This window comes from Nesoenas mayeri (assembly GCF_963082525.1).
Source record: "Nesoenas mayeri genome assembly, chromosome: Z".
In the NCBI taxonomy this organism is placed as follows: Eukaryota; Metazoa; Chordata; class Aves; order Columbiformes; family Columbidae; genus Nesoenas; species Nesoenas mayeri.
This window is the reverse complement of record NC_137542.1, coordinates 46,978,867-47,004,125: the sequence shown is the minus strand read 5'-3', so window position 1 is coordinate 47,004,125 and position 25,259 is coordinate 46,978,867. Positions and strand designations below refer to the sequence as shown.

The 25,259-nt window shown below is 37.0% G+C and overlaps 1 protein-coding gene across 1 annotated transcript in view; it reads right to left on the bottom strand.

Annotated features, from left to right (window-relative positions):
- The window catches only part of PRDM6 (PR/SET domain 6), a gene marked incomplete at both ends in the record, with an annotated part of 72,368 nt that overhangs the window by 666 nt on the left and 46,443 nt on the right, over positions 1 to 25,259 (bottom strand). The window contains 4 exons of the mRNA XM_080362975.1: positions 6,496 to 6,672; positions 16,053 to 16,395; positions 19,550 to 19,674; positions 23,337 to 23,464. Coding sequence (XP_080219101.1) covers positions 6,496 to 6,672; positions 16,053 to 16,395; positions 19,550 to 19,674; positions 23,337 to 23,464 — 773 coding nt within the window. The remainder of the gene's footprint in view (positions 1 to 6,495; positions 6,673 to 16,052; positions 16,396 to 19,549; positions 19,675 to 23,336; positions 23,465 to 25,259) is intronic.

The following is a 25,259-nucleotide window of genomic DNA, read 5'->3' as shown; positions in this document are numbered from 1 at the left end:
TGAAAACATCCACATTTGAGAAATCTGTGGGTTGAGCAAGAACTCGCAACAGTCAGCAGTGTTTGCTTCACTGTCTTTTATGTCATCTGTCTTTCTACCTGGTCCTCTTCTTAGAGAACTATAATCTGCAACAAAGATAACGTGAATGAACGAACAAAATAATTGAATTTCAGAAGGGATAAGAGGGGTTTATTGCTAGGTTGGAATGAATACCCTACCCCTGCCCTGGAAGAGAATTTATTGTATTTAATCTCCCAAGCACAGCACTCTTAATTTGCATTCTGAACACTAGATAAAGGTGTTTAATAAGTCATAAACATGGATGGAGCAGATTCTTCTTGTATGGTGCTCACTCCAAAAGTCATCTTTGATTTAATGGTGCTGTGTGATGTTTTATCTTCAAAGAAGATTATCGTAAAAGCATCACTACAATGAATTCTTCACCTTCAAAGGAGAAGTGAGGAAAATAAAGGGCTCAGCTAATTAATATTCGTCTTTTTCTCTTCACTGATGTGAATGATAGGAAGTGAACTGTCACTGATCTAGTTGCTTACAAACAAACAAAAGAAAATAAATATATTTACACATATACATAAATGTGGAATATTCTTCAAATTAGTAATTTTTAGTAAGAAAGTTCTGCTTCAGGAACATTTAGCATAGACATTACAGAGTCATTCATCCAAGCTACCGTACCAATCTAAAAAATCAACACTTTTAAGTTGTGTTTCTTTGATTGTCTTTCATGGAATATTTTTAGCAGCCTGTTCCACTGTTAAAAACTGCACTGTGATCTTGACAAATGTAAAATGTCAGCTTTAATGTATCAGACCTATCAGCTCAATGAAAATAACTCAGAAGTATTGATTGCTTAATGATTTTTGGGGTATTCATTAGCGTCTATGTGCACATCATCCACTCTCCAGAGCTTCTGAAGTGCTGATGACACATTAGTGTATGCTGATTGTTTATTAGAATACTGATTAGTTACTGGATTAGTGTGTCAAAATATACTACCTTTCATTGCCTGACAAACTTGCAAATTATTGTATTATTTTTATATACATATATATATCTGTCACAGAGGCATTAGAATCAATTTTAAGGCTGGGGTTAACTTAGTCTGTATGAGATATTGCTATCTACTTGAACTTGATAGTTTTGTTATTTTGATGTCTACAAACACAAGCACTTTGCTTGCTGAGTAATAGGAGGGTTGGATCCCTGCCTGACCACTTGTGTGGCATATAGTTGCAAAATAACCTACAAAATCAGGTGTGGCAGTGCCTTATGAATGAAACATACTATATCAGGATGCTTAGTGGCCATGTATGATTCAGAGAAAGAATATAAAGTAATCAAAAGACAGAGTTCCTCATTAAAACCACTGGCCTTGAAGCTGTGGTGAACCTCCTTACCCTTTCTGGAGCCTGCCTGGGAGGTTAGAGCTGGACACCACATTCACTCAGCACCTTGCATTGCTCTTAAAAGCACAGAGCAAAGCTCATTATATTTGTTTAAAATACAAGTTCCTGCCCTTTATTCACAAGCTTCTTCAGCTGTGAGAGTGCTCTAACTCCCCAGCTACAGACTGTTCTGCAACACTTTCATACAGACACAGGACAGCAGGATGCTGAAGAGAGACTAGAAAAGAATAAACATGTTGGTACAAGCATCTGCCCTTAGGACAGGAGGGATATGGGTGCCTAGGGCTGCTGCTGGTTGGGCTGTGCTCTCTGCACTACAGAGGCAGAATACAGCTTTCAACAAGGCACTTAATTCCCCTGGCTTTCTCATGTACTCAGATAAACTTCAGATAGTACCCAAGGTGCCTAGTATTTTCTAGGCACTTGCAAAAGTTGTGGATGGTGTTTTCAGGACTACAGTTTTGGATATATAAGTACCTGGCTTACAGGCAGGGACCTCTATTAGTCCCCTGACTCCTTTTTCCAATGCAGTCCGGAGAAGGTGTTGCCTAAGACAAACTGATAGGAAATATAACAGTGTCACAGCAATGAACGTAGCTATTTCATGGTAGGTAGGAATTGGAGGAAAATCAAGAATATATTTTTCTTTTGAATGATGATATACTCTTTCCATCTGTCAACCATCCTTTCACACCCTGCTGTAGAAGAATAACTACTGCAATGACCTGTATCTATGAGGCTGATGAGCATGTGTGTGCATGTTTTTGTGTGCATGTCCAATGCCACACATGTTCAATGTTGTGTTGGAAGGTTGATAGTAGCCAAAACAGCCAGGAAGGAAAAAGAGGCCACCTCTCATGAGCCCACCTCTCACAAAGTAACCATGGGGATGAGCACAAGCCTGGATATTAGACATATGCCAAATTTCTGGTTAAGCTTCAACTGTAGCTACAAGTATTGACAACAATTGTACTTATTAACTGAAAGACCACATAATTTCCACTTAAATCATCTGATGGCATTTGAAAGAAATTTAAACAGCCCCTGACACAGCATAGATCCAAAGAAGATACATAATAGTCCTCAAACAATTAGAAGCCATCAGTGAAAACTGGATATATATTACGTTTTTGGTTTTGGTTTGGTTTGGTTTGTTTTTTTCAATGTGTGTGCCTTTATTTTAATTGTAAGGGGAATTGTTGTACTACAATATTCCACCTCATGAAACAGAAGACTTCATTATACCACGAGATTTGCCCATGTGCCTTGCTTGGTTGGGGATGGTAAACAAAATGTTTCTTAAATTTGAAAATGATCATCAGTCAGTTTGGGATATGTCTAAGGTGATGGATTTTCTGAGTTTGGTCTCATTGTCACTGGTCTGTTTGTTTACTTTACAGTGCTTTCAAAACATTGACATTGAGGATTATAGGCAGGATTGGTTTAATTCCCAATTTTATATCAACTCTGTGAAATGCTTTGGGTGAAGAAAATGCTGCGATCTATTTTAGTAAAAAAATATCATCATTTGCTGTTTTCAAAATAAAAATTTTAAGATTTCATTCAAGAATGACATTTAACGCTAAATTTTAAACTGATTTGAAAGAGTTTAAAAAACACATACACACAAAACACAAAAAAAAAACCACAAAAAGTTAACTTAAACAACAACAACAAAAAAACAAACACCAATACAAAGCTGAGAAACTGAGATGTCACTGCAGGTACAACATCTATATTCTATATTCAACCTGAAACGGATCTTCCCCAGTTTTGCATTTCAGTAAGAAACTATGAAAAACACCTGGGTTATCCCAATCTGAAAGAATTTTTCCTCCAATTCTTTTTGGTTGACTACTGATTATTAGAGGTTTGCATAACCTCGATTCTACAGGCAAGTTCCTTAACTACCCATAATTGTTGTTGAAATGGAAAAGACTGAGGGAAAGAATTTAAGAAAACAGAGATGGCAAATAATCTTCCTTTTTCTCCTACTTAAGAGCTTTGTTCCCAGACTAGCAGCCATTGTGGAGACTTCAGTAAGATAAGAATACACAAAAACTTTACGGTGGTGAGGCTGACTTGATAGCTTGTGATGACATGAAAAGAAATCCCTTCTAACTGGACCTGCAGTCCAGGCAATACAGCTAAAGCTTTGACTACAGATAACCTCACTTAGCATTGTTATCTGTAACAAAAAGCAAATAGAAAAGTCTTCCACCATACTTCCAAAGTTACCTAGGATCTACAAAGAAGGCGTCTTCTCAGAAAAAGCTTTTTAACCAATCACAGAATTCCTCTTAAATAAAAATTAAATGGAAATATTTTAAAATACTGCACTCTATGTTCACAATTTTTAACACCACTTTCTGAAAGTAATATGCATACAAACATACTCTTGGTGTTTGCCATCGCCTGCTTAATCCAAAAGCCTTCTTAGAAATGTAACTGCCTTACTGCATTAGAAATAGTGAGGTTGCATTTACAGTTGATGCAAGTTAACTGTCCAGCTGACTGCCCATTTTCACCCATGAAGTAGAACCCAGCAACACCTTTATGCATGTTATTTTAAAAATATCCTAGCTCACATTTAAGTAATTCAGCATTATCCATGCACGGTCGTAGTTGCTAATAGCAAAAATATTATTCAACAGAAATAAGTACTTTACCACAAATATAAAACTTTTTGAGCTACAGAAGCCCTACTTCAATGGACTTTTTTCACATTTTTTTGGCAAGCATATACTCAAAATCCCTTTGTAAACAAATATTTAAAACCTAAATTGCATGATCAAGAGACAGAAATCTTGTTCATCTCATTTATGGTTCTTGTTTACTAGAATTTGTTGAGGTTTTTTCCTAAGCTTACTTAACACCAGGTCTTGGACACCTCCTTTTCAAAGGAGGATCTAAATGATGATGAGACATCAGATCAGCTGCAGCTGTTTCTTTTTCCTCCAGCAGAGAGAGCGAATCATTTCTAGAAAAGTTTTCTGCCTCTCCTTTCTCAAACACAATCAGTCCTGTATGGGAGGCAAATCTGCCCTTTTGAACATCTTGCAGGATCAGGGCTCATGTGTCCCCTTATCTGACTAGCTGGCATGGGAAGATCTGCAGGGCCAGTTTTAATTTCATGTGAAATTACCAGTCAGCTTACTACAAATACTTCAACAAGACTTCCAGAGAGAAACCGGTACTACTATTCCTTGAGTTTGAGGAAACTAAATAAAAATCCTACAAGAATGCGATTATGCCATACATCATAAAGAAGCAGTACAGACCATCCACGTTCGTCGTTGCTCTGCCCTGCAGCTTTAAGAATAGGCAGATACATCCCGGAATACTTAAATAATTCAGCATAAACAGGGCAAAACAAGCAAACAAATCCCAGACGACTGGTACATATGTTAAGCGCTTTCACAAATGAAATTGTGCTGTAGTCTAGACCATTTTGGAAAAGAGCAAAAAAATTATGAAACTAAAGGGGAAAAATAATGACTCTAAATGGGGAAAAATAGCAGATCTATTGGAAACATGACAAAAACAGGATGCTAAGGAAAAAAATTAAGTGGAGTCAACAAGGTTACACATAAGTAACACCTTAACATTAAAAGAAATCTATTTTCCATTTTGACCTGGAAACCTCTTCCATTAATTACTAAAATCTATTTACACAGCAACTAGATAAAATCAATCTGATCGCTTACACTACTTTTGGCTCACTTTCTGTGGGCTCTGAGCATTCAACAGACTAGCTCTAGAGGATTCAATGTTTAGATGCTCTGAGCTTCCTTGTTTTGCCACCTACAACACAATCGTAGCCGTGATTTCTGGTATGCAAGCTCTTCTGTACCAGACATGCAGTATTTGGTTCCTGGCTCTGTCCCCTTGCCCCCAGCAGAGACATGTATGGAGGCCATGCTCCCTTTCAACCATATATGGAGGCAAAGCATCTCTACTGGTATCTCTATCGAGCTTGTTATGAGGGGTTCTGACAGGCCCCATTACATTAACCAGAAGACTGAAAGCACAGTACAGCAAAAGTACAAAAGAAAGACAAATGGAGAAAAGTAGACAGAGGACAGATAGTCCTTGGAGAACTGAAAGAAACACACACCTTCTACTCTTATTCCCATTCCTCCTAGGAACATCAGGTAGCTTCCAAAAGAAGTTGTATCAGTACATTATACATTGATATCAACACATTATTTTTCTTCCAAAGTGGGATTGTTACAGGTATAATATCCATAAAATTTGTGCTTGTCAGTCAATATCTATAAAATTTGAGTCTGTCAGTTCAGCAAAGATACAGACAAAATTATGAAAAATTTGTATTCTGAGGGAACACCTCCTGTCAGGTAGGCAGAGTGTTGCACAACAGAAAAATCCACCTGGGTCACCTATGCTATGGCTGGAGGTGAGCACAGAGGGAAAATTGCTGAAACTTCATGCGTGCACTTAGCTTTAAATTCAGTCAACAAAAACTGCAGAAATAAGCAGAGCCTATTTAATTAAAAAAATCTTGACCAAGTGGCTGTTTTTTCTTACGTCTTAAGCAGCCGAACACTATCAGTTTCTTTTTATGGTCTTACCAAAGTTATGTCACAAGCTAGGGTTGCTTTTTCTATGCAGTGACACTGAGACTAAAAAAAGATGTGTATTTCTTTCCCATATTTAACCAGATCCAAATAAGCTTTTAAATGAAGCTTGATCTACCTCAGTATATAGACATCAAAGAATCATATTAGCATCCTTACAGCATAGTCTCTCCCAGTCTTGAGTGTTATTCTCAGCTATGGGTCTCTGGCAACAGTGTGACATTTAATTAAATAAAGAAGTTCTTATTAGAGGATATAAAATTGCTCAGGGCTTGCAAGCCACCCAAAACCAAGCCTGGTTTAATTCTGATTTTAGCCATGCCACTAATGGTTTTATCTCACAGTACAACCTTGGCTTTGAAGGGAACCTCTGCTGTGTGCTAGTATGAAGCAGTGATGCTGGTGAACAGTGGCGCTGCATTTCCCTCTCGGATCTCAGTTGGCAAGGGCTGCTGGATCCAAGTACTTACTTGAAGGGCTTCTCCCCAGTGTGTGTCCGGATGTGATTGTTGAGAGTTGTGGCACCAGCAAAGGCACGACCACAGTAGCCACACTTGAAAGGCCTGTCACTGGAGTGTGTAACTACGTGGTTCCTCAGCTCCGAAGGCTGGGAGAAAGACTGGGAGCAGTGACCACACTGGTAGGGCCTGCAATGGGAAAGAGAAACATGGTGCTGTCAGTGCTTTCTGTTGACGTGAGCAGGAAACTATATGGGCAGAAACATCTGTTCTTCCCAGCAATTTCCAAAGAGAACTGCAGGTGCACTTCTCTGTGGCTTTCTTGGGAGAAACATAACCAAAACTTCATCACCTCTTTAGTAAATGTGAAATGCTTGTCCAGAAACTGCCTGAGAGTCTATAGGCATCATGTCCCACAAAACATGACTCAGCAAGCTAGTTAGCCTGCACCACACATGGTAAGCCTGCCTTATTTCTCCCAAACTCAACATAGTATGCCTGAGTCACAAAAAAATTCCTCTCCCATCAGAGCTAAGAGACTCATGAAATCTTCTGTCACTTGGTGCCAACTACAGTCTTATCTACAAATGCACATCTCATGGTTTTACTTATATCCTAGATGGATTCTGTGACTCCTTGCCATTAAATTCTTCATATTGCTTTGGAGGAATCTAGGTTTTTTGAGATCACCTTTTTCAATGAGAGACATTGGAAAAAATAACCACCATGCTACAATTACCTTTTTATTTTCTTGCTGCTATTGAAAATGTTTGCATTTAATTAACATGTTTCTCCCATCCACATTGAAAATGTCGTTTTTGTGATCTTGAAATGAAACCCAGAATTTAGGTTTTCAACACCACAGTTTGTTAAAAACAAACATAACAAACAAACAAAACTGATTGATATGTTAGAAATTCAGAATCACAACAAATAGACTGCAAACACAGAACAAAAAGGATACAAGAGAGGAAGGTGAGACAGGAATGTTGAAATGCAGATAACATGACTAACTAAAATCAAATGTGAAGAAAAAATGTCTATATATTTCCATTTGGTAAAAGTGATTTAATATCACATCCTACAGAGTTTTTTTTCCTTTTTGCTTTTGATGTAAGTTAGAGACAGAGTCCTACATGCTCATCAGACTTTTGGTTAAGAAAAATAAGAATTTTTCTAGAGGAATATTGATGATTTTTAACCTGTATAACATTTTAAGACACAGCTTTTCATGTCTGCATTTCTAGAAGCAGTGGCGAACACCAATTTAATTGCTCTATCTTTAATACATGTTTGTGTTTAAATGGCTAGGAACCAAAACTAAATGGAAGGAGTCAATGGTGACCAAGCATGTACAATTCAATTAAGTGCAAAATAAAGTGAACTATCTCATTTGTCAAGTGAACTGCTTAATTGTGGCTACTTGCATCACTGAACACAAACACTGTTATTTTACAATGCTTCAGAGCACTGAACCCTTACTGTAGAATTTTTTAGCTTGATTAATAGCTCAGTATTGGTCAATAACTCAATAGCTTACAATTTTAATTACTTAGATGTGAAAACCTAACTGGTCTCCAAAAAGTTCGAAAGAAATACATAAAAGCTGTGGAAAAGATTACTTATATTAGATGATGTAGCCCTAAAAAACCACGAATGTATGTAAAATAGCATTTTAATAAAAAAAAAAAAAACAAGTGCTGAATATCTGTTTCTCTCATTGGAATACAAGCAGTAACATGCCCAGTCTTCTCCTTTCTTGAAGTGCAAGGTTAATTTGCACAGAAAATTAAGAAAATTTAAGTGCAAACTTATTTGGATATTTTCAAATCAAACACTTTTAAGCAAAAATAATACATTAAGGTATTCTTTAACCATGAAACATTGATTTTTTAATAGTGAGAGCAACCATTAACATCTATTAGCCTCTGGTTATCTATTTTTAACAGTTACCATAGTAAATGATACAACACTACATAAAACCAATTGATCTTTTATTTTTTTAACAGTCAATGTGATTCATTTAATATAACAAAAAGTCACACTGTAACTTATCTGTAAATAATCAAAATTCCAAACCAGTTATAACTGGATATTATTCTGCCAAGTAAAATGTTTTTACCCCCTACATTGGCTCAAAACAAATTTGTTGTTTACAAAGCATATTAATATACATACTCTGAATACATTTCACTGGCAGATGCTCAGTAAAAAGTGCCCTGTAAAATATCAGCTGTTGTTAGATCACTTTGACTGTATTTTTTCTCTTCATCCATATCTTGGAATAACTATTTAAGTCGTTACCCTCCTCTTTGCTGGGGATGTATTTCTCCAGTTTATACACAGATGATTCTGATTAATACTAAAATGGGCAGAACAAGTAATTTTTTTCAAGCTAGATACATTGCACACGTTAAACAAAGCTCATTTTTAAAAGAAAACCTATAAATGCATTGAAATATTATAACCATTCTAGAATGCTTTATCTGATTCGCACAACTGAAGCTTCAAATATAGTAAATTTTGACAACTTTTGGATACTAATATTTTTTTCCAAGAGCAAAAAGTCATTCAACAAATATAAAAGTTATCGTTTTGTTCTCTGTTAACTATTTTACTGTGGTCAGAATATTTTCTTGGCAGAAAATAAAATCAATATGCTGTTTTTCAAAAAAATGAAAGCGATGCAGAAGGACTGAACACAAGCAGTGCTCGGTTCAGTGAGCACATTGACATGGGCAGAGCAGACCTGTCTTTGATGTAACAGTTTTGTCTTCTGCCACCACTTTGGACTGCAATAGGACAGTGAATTAAAATGGTGACCTCTTTATAGCAGAGGTTTGCAAACAGAAGGAACAGGGTAAAAACAGTGGTCTTCACAGGCTGTATTTTCAAAGATGTGCTGCTAGACTGAATGCAATCTCAGCCCAGAAAAACTAATTTCCACTGGAATAACTGAGAACATATTGTACCTTCCTGAGCTTCAGGGTATCCATGTGAATATGAGCATAGCTGTGTCACAGTCCAGATGTGTGGTAATGTTGCAGAAAATCAATGTTCAAACAAAATTTTTGTCAGTCACTTTGTATGTGAAAGCTTATATAATTAAAATATTCTTTTGCAGATATGCAAGCAGATTTGCAAGCATGCAAGCAATCAATTTGATGTAACAGGTGTGTCAGGGCATCGAAGTACATGCTGCCTCTCTGAAGGAAGTTTTTTCCTATAAAAATTTGTTCTCCAGCTACCATGTACCAAAAACAACTTAGTTTTCAATATCTTCATTATTGCATTTTCTGCAGAAGATCTTGCAGACCCTTCCAGATTTAAATGAACTCTGATTAAAATCTTCTCATGTAGTATTTTTAAGTTACATTTAAGAATAGCTAAACTGACGTATAGCAATTTGCAGATGTGAATGATGTGCTGACAGCTATCAAAAGCAGCTCTAATGTTTTTCATTAAACACCTAGCTACATATTTTTCTAGTTCTCTGTCTTCCTGTCTGAGCTTAAAGAAAGGAAATCTACTTACACAGAAGCAAATTCTCCTGTTAGAAAAGTTATACTGTTGTCATTCACCCCATGGACCATCAATCATCTCTCTAGGTTTTACAAACATGTAGATGCCAACAGATTTTTCTAGAGAACCCAGTCTTACAGTCACTGACTAAATGATGGCCCACTATCAAGTGAAATGCAGAAAGGAGTAACTGTAACATAACAGTTTTCAGGTTTTATATTTATTTAGAATTTGAGCTTTTCCAAGCTTTTTGATTTACGTTTTCAAAATGAAACTAATCAAGAGTACTTTTCGCTCCCTAATTTAGACAATCTCTTGAATGATTTTGCTGTTTGGTGGTGTCTATTCCCATCTTACAATTTTCTCAATTTTGTAGCTGATTTTTTTCTGGGTAAAACTGTAACATGTATAGGACCGGTATAATACATATGCTCCTCTATGAGGCTTACTTAACCTCCCCAAAGCTTATGCACATGGGGCACATGCACAAAGCATGTTAACAGATAACAATAGAAAAACCTGCATTTTTGCACCTGGAATATCTGCTGACATACAACTGTATATTTCAACTAATTTTTTTTAGATTTTCATTTAGCAAAAGTGACATAAGTCTTTAAGTATTTATCTTGCATTGTTCCTCTGCTAGAATAATATACTTTCCAAATCCTGACTCCTAAGTATATCCAGCCAATATAAACCTTTTTCCTACATAGTAAATGATTCACAGTTTGAATTATGAGAATACTGAAAAATCTTATTTTCTGCTGATTTTTCGAATTCTTTCCTTTATGACGAATAGGTTTCTAGTGAGGCCTCTTCAGAGGCAAATTTACTGTTTTCAAGGGGAATCCTAGCATAATCCTTAGAAGAAGGATTGTTTGTAATGGTGAGTTCCTGAATACCTGTAAGTCTATCATTGAAAGACCGTCAGATCAGTGAGATAAAATAACACAACAGCACATTGCTGTGACTTTTTCCCCTTAGAAAATGATATTAAAGCACCAGCTGAAAGAGGAGTGATTGACATGTGATTGAAAGTGTTTTCCTCCTTGCTAAAGATTACGAAGTAGTAAAAACCCAACTTGATGGCAGAGTCTCAAAGCATGGGACACAGGGCTCCATTGAACCCAGCACAGGGTTTCACAGCATCATAGGGGGAAGGCTGTCACACCACAGCCTCTGCAAAAGAATGAAGGCAGGGCATACTGAAATGGGATCAGCATCAACTTTCAGGGCCAGTACTTGGTACAGCATGCAGCATTAAAAGCACAGCTACAGTTAGAGGAGTTAGGTCACAGTTGTCCTAATGGGAAGGTATTTTGGAGGGATGCCTTCTTCTAGCAAGTTGAACTCAGAGGCTGGAGAACGCACTAACACCTGAGGTTATTGTCAGCTTGTACACAGAAGAGTCCCTCGCATCATAGTGACCATGGGTGGGTCGTCTTCACCACCTCTGGACTCCACATCTCCGGCTGCCTTGGTGTTCGCTTGGCAGCACAGCTCCTGCCCTGGGCATGTCAGGCACCACATGGTATGGCAGAGCTGAACCCTATGGGAGTTGTGAGATCGTCTCTTACAAGTGGCCATGGAGGAACTAGCAAACTAGCAGAAAATTAGCACTCTCGAAGTGTTTTTAAACTTCTGAAGCTGTCGGGAAGAGGTGTTGCCCTGTGCACCCTCAGTTGTTACTGACTATGACTACTGGGAGTTTGCAAACCTTTGGGAAGAGATCATGCAATAAACTCATCATAATGTTTGCTTTGATTGAGCAATATTCCATAGCCACTCTATAACTCCATAAACAGAAATTAAGAACTGTTGCTCACAACATTCACTTTTTTTAGGCCTGTTCTGGAACATGTTTAAGTTAATTAATGGATTTGGGGAGAGCACCAAGATTAAAGATAAGAACCTACCATGAAAAAGATAAACACAAAATGGGCTCAGCTCTGGTCCTAGCACAAAGAACCTATTAACCTGCCAACTTCAAACATCAAAATCCTATAAAAACAAACAAACAAACAAACAAAAACCTATCAATTTAATATTGAGATGCTACAGCAAAACGTGAGTACAATAGTGTTTTTTCAGTAAACAAGAGTTGCAAGGCACAAATATTATCCACAGTCTATCAGCCACTGACACACAGAGTTTTCCCTCAAGTTATCAGCTTAAATACATGGCAATCAATGAGAATATATATCACAGAGATGTACATATTGTATATTAAAATGTGCCACAGACAGCTCTTGGCAAATGGAGATGTCTGCCTTTCCTCAACACCAATATATCCTGAATCTGGTGATCATAGTGAGAAAGAAGAAAGATGTAATTAAAAGAAACTGCACGATTACAGGAAAACAAATTGCTGTTAAAAATATAATAAAATACAAATATTTCTCTAAAAATTATTAACTGTGATCAAAGGCTTTGATTCCCCTTTCTGCACCCCTCACAAATAAGGGGGCGGGGACGGAATTTTTCTTCAAGAAAGACTTGCTCCAACTACTTCTGCCCAGACAAGGCTTAAAAAAGTCCCGAAGGCTCAGAAAGTCCCAGAATTCAAATCTTGATGGACTTAAATCTTCACCTCCCACACCCAAAAAAGAAACCCTGCAAAGTATAAGAAGCTAAAAAATCTTGAGGAAAAGGGAGAAATAAATTATAAGTAAACAAATAAATAATTTAAAGTTAACTTTAATTTACATTTAAAACCTAATCTTAATCTAAAATAGCAAAGACAGTAATTTTAATAATTCTCTCCATTTTGGATTCATAATTCTTATTTTTTTTAATTTATTAAATCATCTTCCTGTTAAACAGGACCATTTCTTTCTTAATTAAAGTGTATTTTGCCTTTTTTTTATGTCTGCTCTCATTCAGATGTTTTCTGAATCTAAGTGGCTTTAAAGTAGTTTCTCTTTTTTTCATTTCTTCAGCCCCTTAGTCTGTTTTACTCATATTTCAGTCCATGAATTGGACTCCTGTATACATCCAAAAACATTTTCCCTGCACATCATGCTGTTGATAATCAACATTGTTGAAAAACAAACACCAAGCCAGAAGAGATAGTCTAAAGTCATTTCCTAGAGCAGACAGGCCCTGCTTCTTCAGTCACGTCAAAGATATAGCAGCTGGTGTGCTCACAAATTGCTGACAATAAATGTGGAGCTGTTTATCAGTCAGAGTGGTGCTGCAGATACCATTGAGAAAATACAAACCAGAGAGCTGCACCCGGTACTTTAGGCTGACAAGCAGGTACTCTTTCACAAATCACACCCTATTTTATTGTCTCCAGGAAACTTTGTACAACACTTAAGGAATTTTTCATCTGGATAAATGCAATATGTTTAAGAAGGCAAAGACACTCTTCTCCAGCCACTGTGTCACTAAACAGCTGATCTACTCGTGCCTGATAAAAGACAAAAAGCTGCTTGTGATATAAACTCAACCTTGTAATGACTTCTAATCAGGGATATGAGAACCCAGATCCTAGGGCAGTTATGATCTGCAGTAACTGTTATTCTGGTAATTTCAAACACTGAATGAATTGCAGTGAACTTAAACAGATTCATGTGACTGACATCCCTCATAGCCCTCTACAGAATACACATCAGGAAATCCTTTTACAGCAGTTATGTTGATGGCACTCCTCACAGGAATGAAGAGGACGCTACAAAACCAGTCTCCAATAGAAGTCTGCACAATTTATTCAATGAAAACATAGAGATGTAAGCCATTTTTCAGTACAGATGTAAAAAAGGTATCACAGAGCAGAGCACTGCAATGTCCAGTATTTAGGCAACAAGTTAATGGTAAGTGTTTGTTGCAACCCCATTTAGGTTTTATGTTCTCTGTATAACAAAAGAGAAAAAGGTTTTTTAAGAACAAGATTCACAAAACTCTACAAGTCAAAGAAGAAATCAGCTAAATTATCCACTATCAATATCGAGAAAAAGGCACTAGCTATTATGTTTCAAACATTCCTTAAAGCTTCTGGAATTCAACACTTACAGTCTTTCTTTACTTACCTCCTCTTCACCCTAACCCTCCTCAAATCTGCTAAGTCCTTTGTCCAAGCACCCTTTGCTCTCTTTGCCCTGGGGGAATCCAGCTTTTCTTCTGATCTAGATAATTTTCCTTCTATGTTGTAGGGTATTCTGAACTAAAACTGCTCTACACTTTCTTGTTGAAGCTGTTTTGCATGGACAAATCAAGGCAAGCACAGGAGAGACTAAACAGTTAAGACATCATGAATCAGTAACCTGCTAAAGAGTGTATTCACTTCCAAAGGGGAAGACTTAAATTCCAGCCATTGTTTCAGGCAACATTTGATGCAAGATACTTAGAAAAAAATAAATTAAAAAAATAAAAATAAAAATCAAATCTCTCACCTCCAAGATGACAGACCTATTGTAGGACAGACATATCCTCATTTTCTCTCTCTGGAAAAAATGTATACTTAACTACACCTTAGAGTGCAAAACAGCCCCATTAGAGGAGGCACTTCTTGCATTAACTATTGTCTAAAGCTTGCTTCTTCATAAAGGAAGAGACGGGTTCAAGTGAAGGAAAGGATGAAATCTAGGGATCATTCCTGGTTGGATAAATGACCTAAAACATACATACAAAATACCTTTTCTAGACTCCCTGACATGGCATTTTTTGACTTATAGTATGCTTACAATGCTTCTATACTGGAAACATTAGAGTCCATGAGGCTTAGGAGAGTGGACCTTTTGGGACCTGTATTCTACATTGTGGCACTTAAATTGTCAGTTGTGTCCTACAGCTTCCTTAGCATAATGTTTGTTTGTTTCTGCTAAGGCCAGCATACAATTCGGAAAATGTTGAAAAGGTTTGTTTGTATTCACAATGTTATCAACTATTTCAATTCTAGGAGGATTTGCATGGAATCTAGCTTTCCCCTAGCATGCTTGACATTTCTTGCTGGAAAACTGGATTTATGCTCCAGTATCTCCACACCCACAGAATCACACATATGCGTACACGTAAATAATCACGTACATAAAGAAACATAGACATGCATACAAACACATGCACAGACTTACTGTTGACTGGCTTTGCTAGTCTTTTTGTTAAATGTAATTTACAATTACATGCTGCTTTCAGAACAACATTCCAGGATTCCAGCTGTTCTGCTAAAACCTTCTTCACAGTTGAAGAAGAGACAAAACATGGGCACCCCTTTTTATTGAATTAATTTGATTTTTGTCTTTTGTCCTGCCAGCTATCAAAATTGTCAAATAAACCAGCTTTGATTAATAAATAATGATTCCATTATATTTACTGTGCCACTGGTCAAAGTACCTGAAATTTTAATTCACTTGTTCAGCTAAATTTCATCGTCAGTTCACAGCCATAAAATTCTGTATTGACAAACTTTCAAACCAACTTTGACTCTGAGGTATCTAGTCAACATTTTTCTTCTGTGTGGATATTAGTTTATTGAATAAGTGGCATCTGTTTTCCTCCACATCACTAGTGGAGAAGGTATTTCCTTTTGACAGCTTTGCACGATTTATGGGTTTGCATGCTCTGAAGAAAAATAGTACTAAGCAAAAAATTCCAATTCATTACCTCTTAGTACTTAATTAAGTTCATACACATTGCACACTATAGGTGAACCCTGAAATGACTGTGACAGCCACTGAGCAGCAAGTTAGATTATCTTTGGAAGACCAAGAGACTTTTAATTATCTTGACCTCATTTTTCCATCCATGATATTAATAAATTTTCCTTCTATTTTGTCGCCTCCATTAGATGTACCAAACCGTTCTGAAAACAAGATTATATCCTTAGCTATTTCCTTTTATCTCCACATTTAGATACCAAATATTTTTACAAATAGTGAAGTCAAGCAATGGTTTTTATCAGCTTACTTCACACAGCTGCAGACGAATTATGTCGTACAGGCTCATCCTAATAATGGTTTGGTTTTGGAAATGATAACAGCTTGATAAAAGAAGAAAGCAGTGGATCTGGCTATCAGTAGATACAGAAATAAAGAGAGCCTGGGCTTTACCTGTCAGGGTTCTGCGTACACACATGCATCTGTAAGAGGATCCGCTGGGTGAAAGTCTTAAAGCATTGCCCACATTTCCAAAGATGCCAGTCACTGAACTCAGAATTTAGTTGGCTTGTTGAAGTTGGGCTTGCAAGAACTCGTTGGTTTTTGACACTGATCTGGTTAAATCCTGACTCGATGGACCCAGACTTATCCAGGAGAGAAAAATTTCTGCTACACGGAGTCTGTGGAAATACTATGGATCGCTGTGGAGTGGCAGGGGATAGTTTGCTACTTTTATTAAATGGTTGTAAGGTGTCTTGTCTGGACATGGCCTCCATTACAGTCGAAGGGACATTCACTGGGAGAAAACAAGAAAAGTAAATAAGATCCTTTTTATGCCTTTTAAAAACTAATACAGTGTTGGGAGACACACACACACACACACACACACAAAAAAAAAAAAAAAAGAAAACCCAAACCTGCACCAAAAACTTACAACCAACATCCATTTTCTTGACACTAGAATTAAACAACTTTAACAATGCATTAAAAAAGGGTTTGAATGAGACAGCAGTCTAAATGGATGATACTGATTCTGTGACAGTGACATGAAAACTCATGCAAAAGGATGTCTGAGACTGAAAGGACTCAGAGAAACCTGATTCATACACATTTATTGCACAACGGGATTGTCATCTGAAAGAAAATGCTGCTGCACTTGTGATACCCTGACTCTGTATGTTGCAGTCAGCATGTCCAATTGTTATATCACAGACAAGCATGAATTTTGAGAGCATGGAGAAAAAAAATCCTTGCTACGATACTCCTTGAGATATAACAAGGTTTACATATCTGCTGCAGCAACAGTTTCCTTATCCTTTTAAAGGGCAGTCACTAAGAATATTATACTATTACATCTCACAAATAGTCACAAAGCCACTATGGTACAAAGCCAGTGACTTCACCATGATTTGTATGATTATGGCTAATAGCAGTTAGATCACCACAAGACAACGCAAAGTATAGACAGAGATAATTTTGTGTATCAATTTCTCACCTACAAAATAGGAAAAAAATTGTTTCTAGTCCCATTAAGGTGTTATGGTCATCAATTAACTATGGCTTATGAGGCACTCAGATATCTCAGCAACAAATGCAATACACTGTTCTCACAAAGAAGTAATTCAGTGCTGAATTTAGATGTTACATGATAAGAAAGGCAGGAGGTCAAACATATAGAAGAAAGTTGAACAGCTGCTTCACTCTTAGTACCATCTAGATCATGCACAGAAGGAAGTAAGAGTCCTATGGAAAAATGGGGTCAGCTTATGAAAGATTGAAACATAAGGCAAAAAGAAGGGTAATTTAGGCTATTTAGGTCCAGTACTTTCTCGTGTTTTCTAATTTTGGCATGCTCAGCCTCATGAAATAATATTTTAATGGAGACTTTTAAATTAAATTTGTATGTATGCCTATGTCTACATATGTTCACAGATTTGGTTACTATCACAAAGGGTTTGTGTGTACATATCTACATGTATGTACATAGCACCTACTAAACAGGTGATTAGAAACTGCAGTTCTGTTTAGGTAAGTCATGGTGATTGATTTCTAAGAGTAAATATGAGAATTAATTTTCAGTTGTGAGCTGGAATCATCTAACGTTCTTTAATATAAAATAAAAATGTAATGCAAACTAGTGTTTTGGTAGTATCTTAAATACTGTCAGTTAATTCACAGACTTGTGTTCTAATATGTTCTCTTAATCATAATGACTCCAACTTTATAATATTACATGCTATTTAAATTACTTAATTTGAGGTCCTCCCTAGCTCATTCTTTTCTGCAGTATCTGAGGACCTGATTTCTGAGTTACATCCATGAGGCTATTTTCAAGTTCCCAGACATATAATATGTATTCTGTGTCTCTTCAGTACAAGTGTCAATTGATATACTTTCATTTTCTTCCAAAATCATGATAGAAAAAGCAGATCACTTCTTTTTTTTTTTTTGGTTAATTGTGTTCATAAAGGTCCACAGAAGCAACAAGATCAGGATAGTAGAGACCTAAGGAATATAGGCAGAGTTCATATTGGGTGAAAATACCCCTGTGCAGAAGACAAGCAGAAGGTCTACTCTGAGGGCTTAAGTGTCACTTACATCATATACCAGCAGGCAGCTGGCTCCATGCTCTGAGATTAATTTCATCTATGTATGTCAGCCTCTCTTCCGATAAAACTTTGATTTCTCTCACAGCAAAATAGCAAGTGACAGTATTTAGAGATTTTAGCCATAATGCTTGGCTTTTCAAATGAAGGATTTGTAAGCTTCATCTCATGAAAGAAAAAATAATATTTCTATATCGTACACTGCAGAGCATGAGTTTTATCAGCAAACATTACTGCCAGTAATTAAATTTCTTTTAAACTTCTCTCAAGCCCAACAGATTTCAAAACTCAAGATGAAAGAGGATGTTTATTTTTGACAGTTTAATCTCTGCTATCTTGCTGTTTTATTGCTCATGGTTCAGTATTTAAGTTGCTATGAAACACGAGTGCATCCTAGCATTGCTGTTTAAGTATCCAAGTACTTGACCAAAAAAATACATCATATATGTAATTGATTAAGCATGGGCAGCTACAGGGTTACTTTAGACCGAAGTCCATCAGGCATCCATTCTTGGTTTCTTCTATGATGTAGATACACACAGCCATCAAAATGGAAGAGTGGTTTTTGATGTAAGTTCTAACTGAGCAACTCACACAAACAGTGAAACTGAAGGGTGTGCTTGGATCACCCATTCCCATTAAAGACAAAGGTATCCAGATTGCATGGAGTCTGTGTTGTAAATTACATGCTTCATTTTATTATGATTCCTACCAAACAAAAAATACCCCAAATATTGAGGAGGGGTAGAAGAATGGATGGAAGTGGAGATGGTCAGGATGGAACAGAGGTTCATTGTCATTTCAAGCTACTTATATTTTGTTTGTGTCTAGAGAAGTTGGCTTTTACCTTTTAACCACAAGAATCTCATCTCTACAATCAGTCAGACAAAGCTTTTCTCAACATGGTCAGTGGTAATAGAATGAAGAATCACTAACAGAGGCCTTGTGGACCTGTAATGAATTACTGTTTTGGCAAGACAGTGTCTTGTGACAGGTCTGATAACAATGGAGGGGGCTAAGGAAAACAGTTAAGAGTAGACACTTATAAGGAAGAATAATTCTACGCACTACCAAGCTATGTGGGGCTGCCATGCTGGGAAATATGATATTTAACAGCACATACCTGCACACTTCCAAACACCTCAATTTATTTAAGTAACCATACCACAATTTTGCAAGGCTTAAGTGTATCAGCTTCAGGGGTTTATTTTGTACACAACAAGCTTACCTTGAATATATGATCGCTTTCATTTAATATGTCTTAAAATATTCTAGGAATGTATCTGATTAGGTGTGAAACAGGAATCCTGGATTACACAGCTAGAAATGCAAGAAAGAACTTACAATTTTCATCTTGTGCAATGCACTGGAGAGGGATTCCAAAGAAAGATGTGTAGCTGTCATTGTACCACACCAACAGCTCAGTGCCCCTGGGGATATCTATGCAAGCCCGGTAGAAAATATTTGACCTATTAAAGAAGAAAAGAAAAAAAAATGTCTAATTTGGAAATAAAGCATTCTCCTCTTATCATAGACAATATTACAGTAGAAATCTGTTGTTTTGAAAGTATTTCTGCTTACTTACTATTTTAAAATAAAATCTATCATTAGGGAAGGACTTTGTTCCTGTAGCAGGGTAACCAAGAGTTTACAGGCACTTTATACGTAGCATATTTTAAACACTAAGATTCTGCAAGCACCAAGATTTTATGAAAAGATAGTTATATTCTTGCAATGTCCTTTTTAAAATGATTTTAGAAATGCTACATTTTGCTCACATAGTACAAATATCAGGGCGGTGCACACAGTTCTGTAAGTTCAGCCATTTAATCAGCTTTGCATTTGTCATCTAAGCTAAAGTTAACATATTTCAGGGCTAAATAGGCAACTGTTGTTTCATTTTAATAGGTTTTTTTAGCAAGAGGTTTGAAGTAGCATGACGTGACCTTTCATTGTAGCAGTACACCACCAAAAAGAGGGACCTTGGATTGTTGTGTAAAATAGGCTTTGGCTTGGGGAAACAAAAAAAATTGGTTAATCTGAGCAACCATAAAGTTCTCCCTCATATGGAACATGAGGTTAATGTTGATGATCCTTCAGTAAATGTACACTGGTGTTACTATAATTTTGAAATAATCTCACATTGTTCTGTGATAAAAGACTGTGGATATTCCTAGAACACTGAACTGGAAGTTGAGGGGGGAAAAAAGGAAAAGTCCTGGAGTCCCTACCATAAAAACAAGGGCCTTATCCTAATCTTGCACTGATGAGAATAGCTTCAGAGTGATACTTCCAGAATCAGCAGATTTACAGGGGGGGAAAACTGTAAGATTAAAATCAGGCACAAGATAAAATAAAAATGTTATCAGTTTGTAGCGGCTTTTCCCTTTGGTTTCACATGGAACATTTAAACACACTCCCGTGAGATGGATAGAAATTCAATATATACAAGAAGAACACTCTGCTCTCGCTGAAGGATTACATACCAAAATGATACAGTCAAAGTACCAAGAAATGACCATTTTTTATAACAGCTTATGTAAGGCAGAAAAACGTCTATAGACCAAAAAAAATGTTAGGCCTCAACCAGTTTTCTGAGTGAAGAATTGCTACAAACGTTAGCCTGAAGTTCAAGATAAAAATGTTTGGGGTTGGTAGGCCTTAAATTTAGACTTTCTATAAAGAATTGGCTGTAGCGATGCAATTTGTTCCTTGTATAACACTGCAGACATAAGGAGAATCTTTTACCACATTTTTCATGGCAGTGAGATATGCACTTGTCAACACATTTTGTCACCGCAAAGTGGCTCTTGGCAACAGGATCATAAAGATCAATAAAAAAGTGCAGATTCTCAATATTTTACTAGCAGCTGCAAAAATTTCATTTATCTTGTTATTTTCCTCACTTACTGCCACCCTGTCTCAGGAGGGCACTGCTAGCTAAGCAGAACTCTAAGATACTCTTCTATGAACATCTGACAAAAACTCTCCGCTTTGTGTCTCCCCTTCTTCTTCCCTCCTCCTCTTCCTCTCCTCTTCTCCCTCTCTTTCTTTGTTATTTCTTTAATTCTTTCCACTGTTACGCAAAAATGGAAGGCAGAGCCATGCTATAAATTACCAGCATCTCCTAACCTGAGAAAAATTGAGTCTACTTTGTAATTCACCCTTGTAACATTTCATCTCTCAGTTTGGCTTCCCCTAACATAAACACAGCAGCCCGGCAAATGAATGTGCTAAAACCAAATGACACACTTTGCCGCTGAAAGAGCAGAACTGTTTTTGAGCAATGGGTGGTCTATGAGGCTTGGAGTAGGCAGGGGAAAAAAAAAAAGTGTAAGCGTACACCGTCCCTTACAAGCGTGCAGAGCTTCCAAAACTTGCAGAAATCTCTGCATGCTGAAGTACATCAAAGGGATTTTTCCCTTTTCGGATAATATTTCCTTTGCTGACATGTATTTAGTATTGTGGTTGGATGACTCATAAAGATAGCTTCATGGCGTCCCAACGCAGTTGAAGCAGAACACATGCCAACAAACATTATTGTCAGCCTCAAAATAAAAACAAAACGTTCAGCTAAGGGTCAATCAATCAAGAGCACTTTGAAGAAAATTCCATTTAGATATTACAAATCATAACAGAATGAATTTAAACCAGCTGACTTTCTGTGAGGAGGACGTCCATGTACAATAAAAATTAGGCCGGTTTTTTGTGTCCAACTTTTCTATTTTCTTACACTTGGATGCAGTCACTGGTGATGGATGCCAGTTTTTTAAATTGTGTTTTTGTAGTTCATTTTATAAAGATCTGAAGTAATCGAAAACAGATCAACAGAGGGAACTCTAAGTAAAAACTCCATCATGAAAGGAGAGTTGTAAAATCCACTTAATATTGACAGATGTATAATGACTTTCTCATGCTCACTTTTCATTTTGTTTTGTCATCTATATATATGTATGCATATGTATTTTTTTTTCTTATTTATATATATGTGTGCGCACACATCACCACACTAAGGAATAGTTCACTAGATGCATGCAAAAATACTCTTTCAACACAGCAATCATTATCCAGTGTGTTTATTTAAAATGCAATGGGATTGTAGCTATAGATATCAGATATTTAAGGGTCTAATAAAAGATTTGTAATGTATAAATAGGATTGTTATTTTTTAACTGCAGCATTATTTAGTCAACTGGCCAGAGAATAAAAAAGCTGAAAATGCAATTGAACAATTTTACCATTGTTAAATTGGAACCCTATGGAATAATCAAACTTTATATATATTTCATTTTAGCTTGCTTTTGTATGTTTTACTTTTAATTTTAAAAGTATTTTAAATAAGTTTAAAATTCTTTCTGAAGAAAGGAAACTCCACTCTCTAAAGAAACTACCAAAAATTGGGATTGCTCACTGTGACCGGCAAGCCCAGGGCATCTTTGGATGTGCTTCCTACCACGTTTAATAAGGTCAAGCAGTTGCTTCTGATTCTGAGGCAAAAGGTTTGTTTATAGCTGAGATCATATATTTATGCTATGCATTATCTGGATTTTCTGCATCTGTTTGCACGTACAAAGCAAAAAGCACCATAACCTCTTTACATTTTTCTTCACATTTTGACCTTCTCTAGCCAGAAACACAGGAGGCACAGGCACTGGCAATCTGGCCTGGCAGGTGCACTCAGTGTATCAGTTTTAGTTGTGTACCTGACTCATGACTGACTCTCAGAAAGCCTAGGGGTTCAAAACACCCCTCCTGCCTTTTTCCCCCTTTCTCTAGCACATGCATCTTTATTAAGGGTGGAGGATTGCTTGTGTTGGCTGGCTACTGATCAGGCCATTTGAAAACACGCAGGGGGGTCTGTGCAGTGTGGTGGTCACACGGGTGACAGAGGTTACGCTTGTTCCCAGGAGCTCCAGGTCTAGCACAGTCACTTGTACAGCCCCAGCTCAAGGCCACCAAAATTAAACCCATCCCCACTACACTCTGCAGCAATCCCTGAAGGAGCACACTCACGAAAGCCCTGCTACTGCCTTTGTAATCAAATGCAATAGCACTCGTGACAGTTCTGGTCTGACTTTTTCACTAAAAATATTTACATTGGTCGCATTCAGTAAATCAAAACAGACTTTACCTGTACTGAACCACCGTTAAATTCTGTTCCCCGCAGTGCCTTGCGCATCGGATATACCTCATCCAGCTTGACTTACTGGGTTCTCCACCATCAATAAAGTGCTGCAGTGTCCCATCTTGATCATATATCTGGGGGAGATGTCACAAGGTCAAGTAGTTAGAACAAGTCATCAGCAATCATTTTCACTGCTTTGCTGGTGTCTCTCTAAGTCTTTTCCAGGAATTTATTTACATGAGTTTTGTCATTATGTACTGATGCTCTTAGCAATCTACATGGAACAGCAGGAAAGCATTTTGGGGGATGCAAGTTTGTCATGTTTCTTTTATCAGGCCAATCTTTCTGTATTAAACATATTTGTGGTGTCTCAAAGTTGTGACCATGTTTCCCAAAGAATATTTAACCTATTTTGACAGGGTGGCCTTAAATAATGAACTGCCAGATAAACAAGAAAATCTGGATGTAAAGCCTGCATTGAAATGGCGGGAACATCTGAGCAAGGGGCAGCAGCAGTCCCTAAACAAGTATCTCTTACTTCATATCTTAGTTGCAGCAAAAGCATGTACTTCAGCAACCTCACAATACATCAGAGGTTTGTAGGATTCATAATACCAAAACAAATCTGGCTAGAAGGAAAAAGACGCTTGAAGATGCCTTTAGAATCTCCCTTGAGACATACAATTTTTTGTAGTAAATGAGTAATCAGTCCTGAGGGAATCATGGTTTTCCTGAACATGACATCCCTGCTAAGGACATGAGAGCTAGTTATGGTGATTAAAAAAAAAAAAAAAGGACTCCAGTCTTTTCAGCACTGGACGATCCCTCTGAAGTTGAAGAATAAAATTGCTCTGGAGGCTCTGAAACCAAAATATACATGCTTCATGCACACCTGTCCTTTGGACTGCTTAAAAAATGTTATCTTGCAAGTGTCAATCCTACTAAAAGGACATGGTCTCACAAGATATTTACCTGTTACGAAACTACTTTGTTAATGGATCTGAAGAATTATGTTTATCTGAAGCAAACTCGATCTTCAGATCTTTTGTCCCTTCACAGATGCCACCTGATTTAATGCCAGCCCAAAAATGTTATCTCTTTTGAAATTGTAGGAACATAAATAGACGTCTTCTTGAAAGTACTAATTCTGCTAGTCAAAGAGGAAGTAGATTTATTATGTTGAATTTAACATTTCTGGAGAAAGCAAATTAGCATTCTTGCCAAGATAATATCCAAAATTATGTAACTATATTCAATATTTCTGTTTTATTAAAAGGGTGATTCTGACAATGCACTTAAAAACATACACAGGCACCAGAAGCTAGTTCTTTACTCCACCACCAAGAGACTCAAATTCAGGAGCCAGCCCTGTTTTTGCTTTTCACAAGAAGGGACCAGGAGTAATCAGAAGAAGTACATCCAATGCTAGAACATGAGATACTGGGAAATGAAATGTCTACAGAGATCCTTATCATTTGTTCCTGAGTGCCTGTGACAAGGACCAGATCTGACATGGCCAGATGCTCATGGGTTGGAGAAGTAAGATGTTACCCAAATAAGTGCTGATTGGTGGAATAAAGACGGAAAAATCAGGAGTCCTCAGAGACAAACAAATACTCCAGTATTAAGGATTTCATTTATCTGGTAACTTGTTGATTTTTAGCAAAGATCCATTCTCATGTAAACATGCTAATGTGTCTTGAATATATGAGCAAATATGTTAAAAACAATAAAAATATGTAATGGAAATGGAAGAGTTTTACAGGAAATCAACCTACAAAAAGGAAGAGAAAGGAAAATTAATGACTAACAGTCCTTGGCTGGGGCCATTTTGGCAATATCTATCCAGACAGTCTCAGCACAGTATTTATTATCTATTCATTTGCGTGGTGCTTACCAAAATCACAATATATGGCTTAACGTGAGGCA